Source organism: Haliaeetus leucocephalus, unplaced genomic scaffold, assembly GCF_000737465.1.
Source record: "Haliaeetus leucocephalus isolate CR32 unplaced genomic scaffold, Haliaeetus_leucocephalus-4.0 Scaffold819, whole genome shotgun sequence".
NCBI classification, from domain to species: domain Eukaryota; kingdom Metazoa; phylum Chordata; class Aves; order Accipitriformes; family Accipitridae; genus Haliaeetus; species Haliaeetus leucocephalus.
This window is the reverse complement of record NW_010973255.1, coordinates 2,240,201-2,252,212: the sequence shown is the minus strand read 5'-3', so window position 1 is coordinate 2,252,212 and position 12,012 is coordinate 2,240,201. Positions and strand designations below refer to the sequence as shown.

The 12,012-nt window shown below is 39.4% G+C and overlaps 1 protein-coding gene across 1 annotated transcript in view; it reads right to left on the bottom strand.

Annotated features, from left to right (window-relative positions):
• Positions 1-12,012, bottom strand: part of CNKSR3 (CNKSR family member 3) — a 62,966-nt gene that overhangs the window by 30,806 nt on the left and 20,148 nt on the right. The window contains exon 2 of the mRNA XM_010581872.1: positions 1,213-1,376. Coding sequence (XP_010580174.1) covers positions 1,213-1,376 — 164 coding nt within the window. The remainder of the gene's footprint in view (positions 1-1,212; positions 1,377-12,012) is intronic.

Here is a 12,012-nt window from a genome sequence, read left to right as displayed (position 1 = left end):
AAGTGCCTTTGGGGGTTGCCACATCCATTACTTGAGTCCAGACTGGATACAGCACATGTACATTTACTAACTCACCAGACACCTTCACTTGCCTGACAGATTATCCCTTCCCGCAACGTGAACTGCATTTCAGGCTAATTATGTTCTTCTAATAGATTTTCAAGTTAAATGTTAAAAATTTTTGATAGGTCAAATACTGAAGAGGAAATAAAACATTTTTCAAATATAAGAGCAACACTTTGGGAAAGATTTCAGATTGTATGAAGTCATTTCATTAAATACACTTCTTTCAGTATAGGCTATCCAGTTTGCTCCTGGTTAAGGAGAACAAATGATCCCTGTAGCACCTCTCTGCAGCAAATAAAGCACACACATCACACAGGCAATAAAGACTCTCCATTTTAAGGAGAGTATGCTCAGTGCTGCAAGTCTTGCCTAATGAAGGGAAAGCGGGCCAGTGCTGGCCGAGGGATCATTGGGCAGCCTTTCCCACCCCTTCTCCCTGATGTAATCATATATACCTCTGGCACCCATATGCTGCATTACATCAAACACGTCTTCAAGACTGTGTCCAAACTACAGCTTTTAAATAAAGCCTGCACTAGCAAAACAATCCAAAATATATTTATTCTTTTCAGAGTGTGTTTGTTTTAAAAGTATCTGTACAGTTATATATCAGGACTAAGACAGAGGAACAGCTTAAGTTCTGAATCCAATGCGAGTTGAACTCGACTGTAACTGAGTTAGCAAAACATTCCTCATTTCAAGAACATTTTCTTCACTTTGTACGTAGACTACAGAATTGTCCTAAACCCATTTCAACTGACGTGAGGAACCATTAGCAGCAGCTGTCATTTCAACAGTACATCTTCTATCTTCTATGACAAATTCACTCTACTCAATAGCCATTTTAATCACCCTGTTCACTAACAAAAGCCACAAGATCTAACAATGCTACTCAGACAACTTCTTTCTTTAGAAGTGCAACCAAACGATTTAGCCTTGCCTCTTATCAGGAAAAAGTTAAAGTGGTAGTAACACAAAACTTGCGAGAATTAAACAAATTCTTACTGTTTTCTTTTACAGCGATGTGTAAATGTGTAACAGAAAGCCAGAGACATGGGTATTCTGTTTTATCAGACTCGCCTTAGTTATTCACCCAAAAGAGCACTTTAAGAAATTCTTTGCGCGTCTGTTCACCACTTAACTAACCAGTGCACACAGGAGATCCACAGCCTCTAGAACCAGCTCCTGGTGTCCAATCCGTGAGACACCCAAGTCTTCAAGGTCCTGGTGAGAAATCTGTAACAGCTGTTCACCATTTATCTTCTCCCGTTCAAATTTATGGACATACTGCTGCAGGCAATCATCCAGGCCTACCAAAACACAAAAGAGAGAGAAAGGGATGCGATTATAAATTTCTATCTTTTCTTCCCCTTCCTCCTGATTAAAAACAAACAAACAAAAAACCCCACACAAACTAAACCACACACCAAAAAAAACCCCCACACAACAAAAAACAAACCCTGCAAAAGGCATAAATTGCAAGTTCATACAATACACGATGCCAAATTATGAAAGAAACTTGCAGCGCAACTGAAGTTGTACCACGGGGGCACAGAAACAGAGCACACAGGCTATGTGGGTCTTTGGGTCACCTAAGAGAATGCACAACCCTCCTGCTCCTTGTGGATCAAGCTCAGCAGTTAAGAATGTCCCTTTGGTGTCTGCATAGGCAAAGATATCAGAGAGCACACGTAGACTCAGCTATCAGGGTAACCTAAAACCCTGAAGGGCAACCAAAACAACAACAATAAAAAATAACAACTGACCAAAAAAAGGAATACAACAAGGCAAGAACAAAGATCTTCCCCAAGGCCTAGTTAAACAAACAAACAAAAGCACAAAAACCCACAGTTCCCCATCCATTTTTATATAAAAGGACTGAATGAATGATGAGAGGAAAATGGAACAATCAAAGGCAAAGCAATCAAAATGAAGTTTGGCTCAAGTCTCATTATTCCCTTGATTTATGAGACCCTGCAGCTTCCTGAATCAGCCATTCCTTCCCCTTGCTAAGGATTAATGGCACACACGAATAAGAAATCTAATTCGCTTTTGTATCTATGAGGTATTTTTAAAATAGAGTATTTTGCCCCAGCAACATCCTCAAAATCCTCACTTTAAATTGTGATTCCATGATGCTGTTCTCTACAGTATCTTTTCCCCAGTGGTTACAGAAAGGATTTCTGGGTTTCATTTTTTTTTTAATTTAACTAAACTTCATGTGTTAATCCTGTTTTCTTGTCTATTCTGCTCATTTCCTCTGTTCTTAAAGATCCTGTGAGCAGCAACAACCTGGGGAAAAAATTTGGATGGATGTGTTATTTTAAAGATGATGCAGTGCTCTTGATGCCCTGTTCCACTTCAACACATTGACTAGAGAAAAAGAAACAGATCCAATTAAATAAATTTTGTAGAAATACACCACCTTCACTGAAAGTAGTCCACAAGCAAAAATTCAGATTAAAGGTTTGACATCTACTTTGTAGCATCCACAACAGCTACATTGTTTGACCCTTCCGTTTTAAAAACATTGAACCTTTAGCTGTATAAAGGATGTTTATCCACTACGCTGGCTCGAAAGGAAGCCATTGAGATGGACAGGATGTCGAATGCTGCAGATGAGAAACACGAACAGCATCCTGAACTACAAGGAAACAAGAGCCAGAAGACCAGCACTCAGTTCCACTCATGGAACCACAGTAGCAGCCTGGAAAACAAGCACTCCTGGCACATCCTACTGCCAAGAAAACATTTGAGACAAATCACAAGGGGGGGTTCTAGGAGTCACGTGAAACATACTCATTTCATAACAGCAGCATGAGCAGTCACTGCTGCCTTGCAGTGTCTGGTCACAGCAGATCTGTAGATCATGGACTCTCCAAGGTACAACCTTGCTTAAAACACATCACTTGCCTTTATAATGCTCACTCAGGAATTAGGAAGGACAAGCACCCTGGCACTTAACAGTGACCTCTTTCCATGACTCGGGAAGCTTAATTATTGTAGTACATCAAAATCTGGCTGAACAAGCTTGACTCCTCCACGTACAAAGCTACCAGTGTGCACAGCTTGATTTTTAAGCATAATTATGAATGGGAAAACCTGCATGCAAGATGAGCAGAGTCTCCCAGGGCTACAGTTGTTTGGGGGGCACTCTTGTTTCTTCCCATCTGTCTTGGCAAGGCCGCATAAATTTTGAAAATTGAGCCCAGTGTTCTCTTTCCCACAGGCACCAAATTCTCCCTTAGGCTATACAAACTCTTTTCCCAGGAAAAATAATAAAAAGATCTGGCCTTCATTGTTTAACAATTTATTTTTTCAAAACAAATTCTCAACCAAGGCTGACATACAGCACACATATTTGGCATTCCCAATTTTTAATGCTGTCTTGCAGACCACTGTTTCCCACCATTTGCCATTGTAAGCCCATAGTTTCCATTACAAATTACACAAACACCTAAAATAAAACACTATTCAGCATGCAATGAAGTTTTTATTTAAGGGTTTTGGATGCAGTGTTGCTTTTGCCTACTATCCTTTCAGTGTGGTGACTTAACTTTATAGATCTTCATTCTATGCTAAAACATGAGACTCACAAATGTATATATCTCCCCCAAGAAATACAACTATGGCTTTCAGCTTGTCTGTGCTTGCTTTTTTAATTAATGTTTGTCTGTTCTTGAAGGTCTACTACAACTTGAACAGCTACCTCCAAAATATTTTTTTCATAAGAGTCCTTAAAAACAATACTTCCACAATCACACCATAAGACTACATTTTATAAAACAAAATATTACAAAATCACACAAAAGATAATTCAAAACAGTCAACACAGAGGCACAGCCGCTCAGCTAAAAAGGTATTTAAGATTAAGTGACCAAAACTATGCAAAGCAGGAAGTGAAGACAGACCCACACACTCATGGCAAGCATTCACTAATGGTTTAAGATGAGCTTACTAGCATTAGCGTTGTTATTTTTACTAAGAAACGTATGGAAAAATCTTAAACATTTTAATTGAGATTGCAACCACATTTACAGCCTATTGTTTAATTTTCCATCATATGAATGAAATGTTTAAACATCATATGCAAACCAAAAAAATTCCTATTTCTCCAAGAGGGAAAGGAAAAGGGAGGAAAACAGGACTCAGGGCTGTTCAATCAAATAAACAAAATAATATTTAAGTAAAGTTTTAAAAGTCAGCATTCAAACGCCACTGGTAATCTAAATGAATTGCTCATTTCTTCCTTCTTTCGAACATCTCAGTTCCTTCTATGTATTTTTTCTGTGAACTTCAGAGCCTCACGTAGACTTTGTATTGACCATTAGCAAAGTTTGGATATTTCTGAGAAACTTACACAACTTAAAAACTATAAAAAGCAGTCTACATTACTCAGAAAGATGCTTTCTTACATGCCAGGTCATTTTCAACTGTGCAATATTAGCAGGTTCAAGCAAGAAAATTGTTTTCTCTATTTTCAAAAAAATACAGTTAAGGCTCTGACATTGGAAAAGATATGTGTTTATTTCCTTTACCCACTGAAAAGCCCCTCTGAAGTCTAATCTATTTATTTTTATGCTCAAAGTGTATTTAAAAAGCATTTGTCTCAAATGCCTGTGAGAAATCTTTATATTATTCCTTGCACATATATAAAAACCATGCACAAAAAGAGAACATCCTTCCTACATACACATCATGAGGGAAGATGGAAATAGAAATAGCAATTACAGAATGTTACCCAAATTTTACAACAAAAGTAGCAGTGATGGGGGGGTGTTGCAGAACAGGATAGGGACACACACACGACTGTCTAATTAGCATTACTCATATAATGAAATCCCTTCTGAGGAACTGCAGCGTAACTCGAACAAACCTCCCTCCCAAATTCTGGCAGGTGTAGAGATGTGCAACAGATCCTAAGAACTGTCTAGACTTTTCTGTCTAAAATAACCTTTCATCACCACGCAAAGCACCCCAGAAGACATTCAATACCTTGCATTCATGCAAAAACATTAGGACAGGACTTACACTTACAGATTTGCACTGATACCAATCTCAGTCTGTTTCCAAGATTAAGAAAGTTATTTTGAATAAGAATTGAGGGAAAAAAAAACAACTTTGAGGGGGCTAAGGGGGAGGCTTGGGTCTAAGCCATAACTATCAGTTTACTATTCAGAGAGAATTAGCATTTCTACAGTTGATGGATATCAGCCATTCAGCAATGGCATATCTGACTCTCAAAGTACTAGAGAAGTGTGCTTTATAAGTAGAGTTATTAAATAGTTTCATGCTTTTTGCTCAACTTTTGTGCTGCACATTACCAAACAATTTACCTACCATAAAGCAATAAAAACAGTTAACAGGTCCAAAAACCAGCTGACTTGCCACCTCTTCTTTCCTCCCACCATCCCACTCTTCCTCACTCTCTTCTTGTGAGAGACCACAGAGCCTATATACTCCAACGGGGAGGGGGTTGGGAGGGGAGCGAGGAAGGGGAAGGGGACATAGAGCATGGAACTGTGGAAGGAACAGGGAGGGGGAACTGGAATGTGACAGGGATCGTTTACCATTAGTTCAGGAACTTGAAAAGAAAACGCTGAAGCTGACACAAGGAAGCAGGAGGAGCACAAGCCACTTGAACAGAGGAAGAACTCATAAGTACCAGACCTTCTCCTTCACATAGCACCACCATGGGGGTCTTTGCTCACTGTCTTAAGGAAGTACAGCCTTATTATGAACATGTACTCACCTTTTCTCTGTTGGGCGACTCTAACAGACTGGCAGCACCTGGTGTCTCAGGGTAGCACCGAGGTTCAACTATAGCCCCCAACCTGTTGATGGGCTCGCTTGGACAGCTGGCTAGCGGGGACTGCCAAAGCCTTTTTTGCTTCATCACCTTAAGAAACACCCATTTAAATGTTGTAAGAATCTGACCTTCCCACCTAAGAAAGTCACTCTTATTCTGGTCTCCCCTTCAAGGTCTATTCAGTTGCCACTTTTAGTCTGTAAAGACTCCTTGCACACACCAACTTCAATCCATCCTCCCAAGCTTTAAAAGATCATCAATTCTAGGAGAATCTTTGACATACCCCATGGTATGTGCCATTAGACGATCATTTATATTCCATATCATTTTACAACCGTTATTGTGATAGCTTCCTCCCTTCATTTCCTCCATCTGTTTCCAGGACTGGAAGAAATTAATAAAAGAAAAAGCAGGAGGGAATCAAGGCAGCAAACGAACTCTAGAAAGAGAAAAGAGCTACTTCGTAAGTGGGTGAACAAGCACCTGAGAAGGCAAACGAAAATAAGGACAAAGGGTCTGCAAGACAGCTGTGAGAAGCTAAAGCAGCTCAGTAGGACAGGTACAGGGTGAAAAATAACAAATTGAAAAGTTCAAGGAGAAAGAAAACAAACGCAGGGGTTTTTTTAATATAGAACACAGTGCGAAGGTTGTTGCACTGTAACACCAGGGGTGCCATTCTCCTCCTGCAGTGTTACAGACAAACAGAGCCAGGGATGACTTTAACAAAGCAATTCAAAGTCCTTTAAAAGGATGATAAAAAAAATAAATCTAGAGCATTCAGTGGAAACTTAATTCAGTAATAATTTGAGCTTAGGTAAGAACTGACTTTCTAGGATCCACATGCCCAATTGTTTCTTAGCTATCATGATCATTTTAGTATTTTATCTTTCCATAAGTTTTCAAACAAAAGTTTAGTTGTCAGTTGGTGAAAGCCACTTATAGGGGCCAGAAAAGGGCTCAAAGGCCTTAGTAATTCAAAGATCTCTTGAAGGCTTTTATTTTTTCGTGGCAAACTATCTAGTGCACAAAGGTTAAAAAACTTCCTCATTCAATTTTTTTAATCCGAGTAGTTTCACAATCACTCATAACACCGCCACCATCTGAAGTTTCATTCACTTTAAAAACAAACAAAAAAAAAAACCCAAACACAGAATTGAAGAGCAAGAGCTGCTTATTATCAGCATCACAAAATGTCTCCTGCATAAACCAGCTTATTTATAAAATAAGTTCTCCTCAGGTAGTCAATAGTCAAGAGGTAAGCAACTCCTCCACATTTCTGTTTAATCACCTGCATCCTAACCAAGCAGGGACAGCCTGGTGCCTCACCAGGCACCAGGTCTAGCTTTGCTGAGGACAGGCATTGCCTAGGACAGCCCGAACCATACGGAAGTTTCTTGTCTGCCCCCCGCTTTGTATAAGGATAGAACCAGACAAATTGCTGGCCTCTGCCTGCCAGCAGGGATGCAAAGGGCAGCTCTCTCATGAAGGTCACAGCAGGACAGAGGGAAAGGGTGAAGCCTTCAACTCTGATAATGAGTGCTTTACTGTCCCCTTTGTAATCTCCTCTGACTGACAGTTGCACAGAGAGCCTTTTGCAACATGTTCCTATTTTCAGTATTTCCAACTAACATATTTAGCCTGGAAAAACAGACTACATACACATGCGTTCACACTACCTCAAAATAAATCCATTCATTCCATTCAAATCCATCCATAAATCCCTTAGCTTCTTTTGAATGCAAAACTGAAAGCTTTGCCTTGTAATAAAAGAACTGCTGCGTAAATTTGGGTTGTAAACCATGCTGACCACAAGGGCTATGAAGACTATGTTTAACCTTTAGCTGCTCCATATAGATGCAATCTCAGATTGACAGGCCTTCCGCTGTGCTACACTTTTTACCAGTCCTTCCCACAAAGCCATGGATTGAGACCATTCCAGCAGTACCCATTATCATATTCCATACTGTAAATTTGAGGACAACTATAAGCTTCAACACTTCACAGAGTAAATCATGAAGTATGTTAAGGAAGAGTCAAAATAGCTTTTGTCCACATGCTTGCTGAACCCTTCCTGGAGCTCCAACAGGTTTGCAAAGCAAGACCTCTCGCTACAAAGGCCAGAAAAAACCACTCAGATCTTCCTCACAAAATATTTTCAGGAAACTAAGGAGACATGGAGTAAGTAAGAGTGGAGTCTTCACAGAAGAAAAGATTGTAGGGAGGAAGACACAATAAAGGCTTATAAAGCCAGAAGTGGCATAGAAAAACAGAAGGAGCACTGATAATGCATCATTTCTTCCAATAGAGGAATTAGGGAGAGCCAATGAAGCTAATGTAACAGGTCCGAACAAGCAATAAAAGAGTGATTCTTCACACAGCAGTATGCAATGAATGTTCAACATCCATACAGGTTCAGGGGAAGGTGAAAAGGTTCATGAAAAAAAATGCCACAGAAGTCATGTCTGACTCTGAAAGACTCAAACAGAAATGGTTAAAGGCTTTAGGAAGCCTACAGAAGGAAACACACGATATGCCATTTTTCCTACAGTCCTCGTTAACGTATCCCTTTTTGGCAAACATTCAGAATGAGACACTGAGCTAGACGGCACAGGACACAGGACTTCCACAGTTGTGCCACACACAGCACTAAAATGTAGATGGCAGCTTCCTTCTAATTACTTTTATCCTAAGACTTAAGAAAGTTGTTCTGTCTTCACTAGTGAAAGCTACTATTGGTGTTAGTATTTACAGTAATAGTGACAAGAGATTTTCCCAAAAATACAAAAACTCTATGTAGAGATATAGAAGGCAGGGAGGGAGGGTAATGAAGGAAAAGGCTAAACACCAATACTGAATTGGGATATCAGTTTGTACCAAAGATATAAATCAAAGCTTTTACAGACTAGTAAAAAAACCACAGCAAAAATAGACCCTAGTAATACTAAGAAATAGATCACAGTGAATCACACAGCTGCTCTTGTGGGTTGTAATCCAGTTTGAGATGTTAACAGTGAGTGGGAAATTGCAAGAGTGAATTAATTTAGAAATTGTACCTTCAGTTGACAATGAGTGAACTTACCTCAGGACTGCAAAAAAATATATTTGACATGAGTGAGTGGTAGCATACAAAAAACTGAGATAAAAGCAATTCTATAATAAATGAAAAGTTAATGGTATTTAACTCCAAAAGCATTTCAGCTAAAACTCAGAAGTTGAGTTTTCTTTCTTTTTTATAGCTCTTTTTCAGGGAACTCATAGAAAAAATCAGGGTGGGGGAAGAGAAATGTATTTCTACTATTTTCCATAAGGGGTTTCCTAGTATGACGATGACATAGCTTTAAGGCTTCAAGTTAAAGGCAAAATTAAAATGTAATGCTATAGAAATTGAAAAGTGAATTGTGCTGGCATGCCACATTTCTAAGGAAAAAAAAAAAAAACAAAAACAAAAAACAGGACACAGGATAGTGACATACAGGTTTAACCAGAAAGATATCTCTTTTATAAAGAGATACAAGCATGAAGACATAGTTCCAATCACCCTTTACTACACTGAAAAATAGATCACTGCCACAATGACAGAGAGACAGAAATTAAAGCCTTTTTCAATTTGACAGGGCATTCCCTCTAGACATGAAAAAGTAGAGTATACCAGGAAACAAACAAACAAAAAAAACCAACACCAAAAAAAAAAACCAATAAAACAAACCAGAAAAAAAACCCAAAAATCTATTGTATTACATTCCACCAATTTGAAGGCAGGTGGGTCAGAATACACATGTAGTGATGTTTTTCACCCACAGAGCTGGACTGGACAGCTGTGCACAGGTGTGGGCCCCTACTGCAGGTACTCGGCCATAACCTAGTGGGGCTTTGCTGACATCACACCCTCTAATGCCATCCACTTTGAGAGAACATGGACTCCACCTCTGAACATTGGGCCATTAAGTATTATTTGGCTTCTAGGGTTGATATTTTGACTAACCTGGAAGGAAGAGGGAAGAGATAAGAGACATCCTTGTTCAGGGCTTACCACACAGCCCCAGGCAGCCAGACTCTGCCATGTCACCCCATACACCCATCTTGGGAAAAAGGGTTTCCAAGAAGGAATAATAAGAACCACAAACAAGGGCTTATATTCGAGACCTCAAACACCTGGCAGCATGGTGTCTTGCTGGCAGCATTTCAGCTGTAACTCTTCACTAATCCCAGCCACTACCAGAACAGGACTGCTGACCAGAGAAAGATGAAAAAAAGAAGAAAACTAATGCACAACTTTTTTTTCCTGCTGACTTTGGTGTACATTCTCTGTCTGCATCAGGGATTAACTTCCATGTGATAAAGTAGCTTCACACAATACAACAGTCATGCTTTAGTTTTCTCTTTTAAGAATCATCTACATCACTCACTGACCAGCTACGCTTGGCAAAAGCAATCTTTCCATGCTTTAACAGATTTGTTTGGCAAACTAAATAAATGAGATGGAAGCAGAGCATATCCATATGTTCTTTGCAGATAGACCTGGCACTCTAAGTTTCAACAGAACATGCGATGAAAGCCAACATTTAGCAAATGCATGCAAAACTCATTAAAATAGAGAACACACCTGCCCTAGGCAGACAAGCCCAAATAGCTTCCTAGCCAATACCACAAGATGTCTTCAGGGACACTGCTGACAACATCCTCCCTGACTTCACAGTAAAAACAATATCCTACTTGTGGCAAGATGCAAGTCACGTTCATCCCCTGGGAATACTGCAGCATGAGCAAGGCAACATGAACCAAATAAACCTGTAACAAGGCACTTTTATTTAATCAACATTTATTGCTCAAGTAGCACCTAAGAACTACTATAAACTCCAAACTGAAACAAGAAAACATCTCTTTGCCCAATATATTAACACATGCAAAAGCTGTGCCTATTTTTCTGTTGGTTGCATTTAAAATAGGTGTAATTAAATGGGTTTAGAATGGCTCTCTACTGACACAGAAGCACTTCCAGCAAGTATGACCCAGATTTTGTTATTCTTTTCACCCTAAGCTTTTACCATTGTATCTAGCAATCAACTTATCCCCCCCAGAAAAATCATTTTAAACCGACAGAGCTTGGCTCTACATACTGTACTAGACTACTGCAATGGCAGAAAAATTCACATCTAATTGTTACTAAAAAAGATTGCTCTTGAACTAATTCATTCAAACTCTTTTGACAGCCATCGTGTCCAGTGAACATACCCTAGTGTTTGCTACAATCTAATAAAAACATTTTGCTGGCGAAGACATAACTGGCAGTGTCAGCAAATATGGAGCTTTTAGCATGGTAAAAGAATAAGCACTCAATATGACTTTAATGTCACATGCATGCATTAGGGGAGGCAAGAAAAATGACTAAATGGCTGTGGTGAAAAAGACGGAACAGGATTTAAAAGGTCTAAAACCACTGCCAGCTCTTTCCTACACCCTAGAAAATTCTCTTCTTTTTTTGTGGCTTGCAACTGACATCTGTAACTATTAAAAAGTGTTGCTTAAACAGGGCATCAAGAGACGGTAGCTACTTTGTTACACTAGTGTAGAGTGGCTTCAATAATTCCACTCGAGCAATGAGTCTAGAACTGCTCCACATACACCAGGACAAATTTATGTGTCCTACAAGCTATTAAGGACATAAAGCATCTTCCTCGCATACTGTGTCAAAATTCTGACAATGAAACTTTCACTAAAGTTTAAATATGGGGACTCTGTTCTACCCTGGGCTTGAAAAATCTCACTCCTCTTGGATGCTCAGAAGTTGTTTCCCAATGCACATGGGCTCATAGAACCACCAAGTCTCTCCAGCAGAAAATAAAAGCAAGTAGTTAAATCAAAAGTAAAAAGCAGAGAAAACCAGATGATTCCAGTATTCCTTTTTCTCACCCCACTAAGCCTTTTTCTTCATACTAAGTACACTTTAAGATATGCTGGCCAATATGTTTTAATTCTACTCAAACAGAAATTTGCAGCTTCTGTAGTCAAGGTAGGTCTGTTTTTCCCTCTCACTGAAAAGTTAACTGTTTGTTCCATTGATGCAAATAACGCCTTTGCCTAGGCACAGCCAGGTTTTGGCAGGAATGAAAGCAGAGTGGTATCTGGCCACTGAAAAC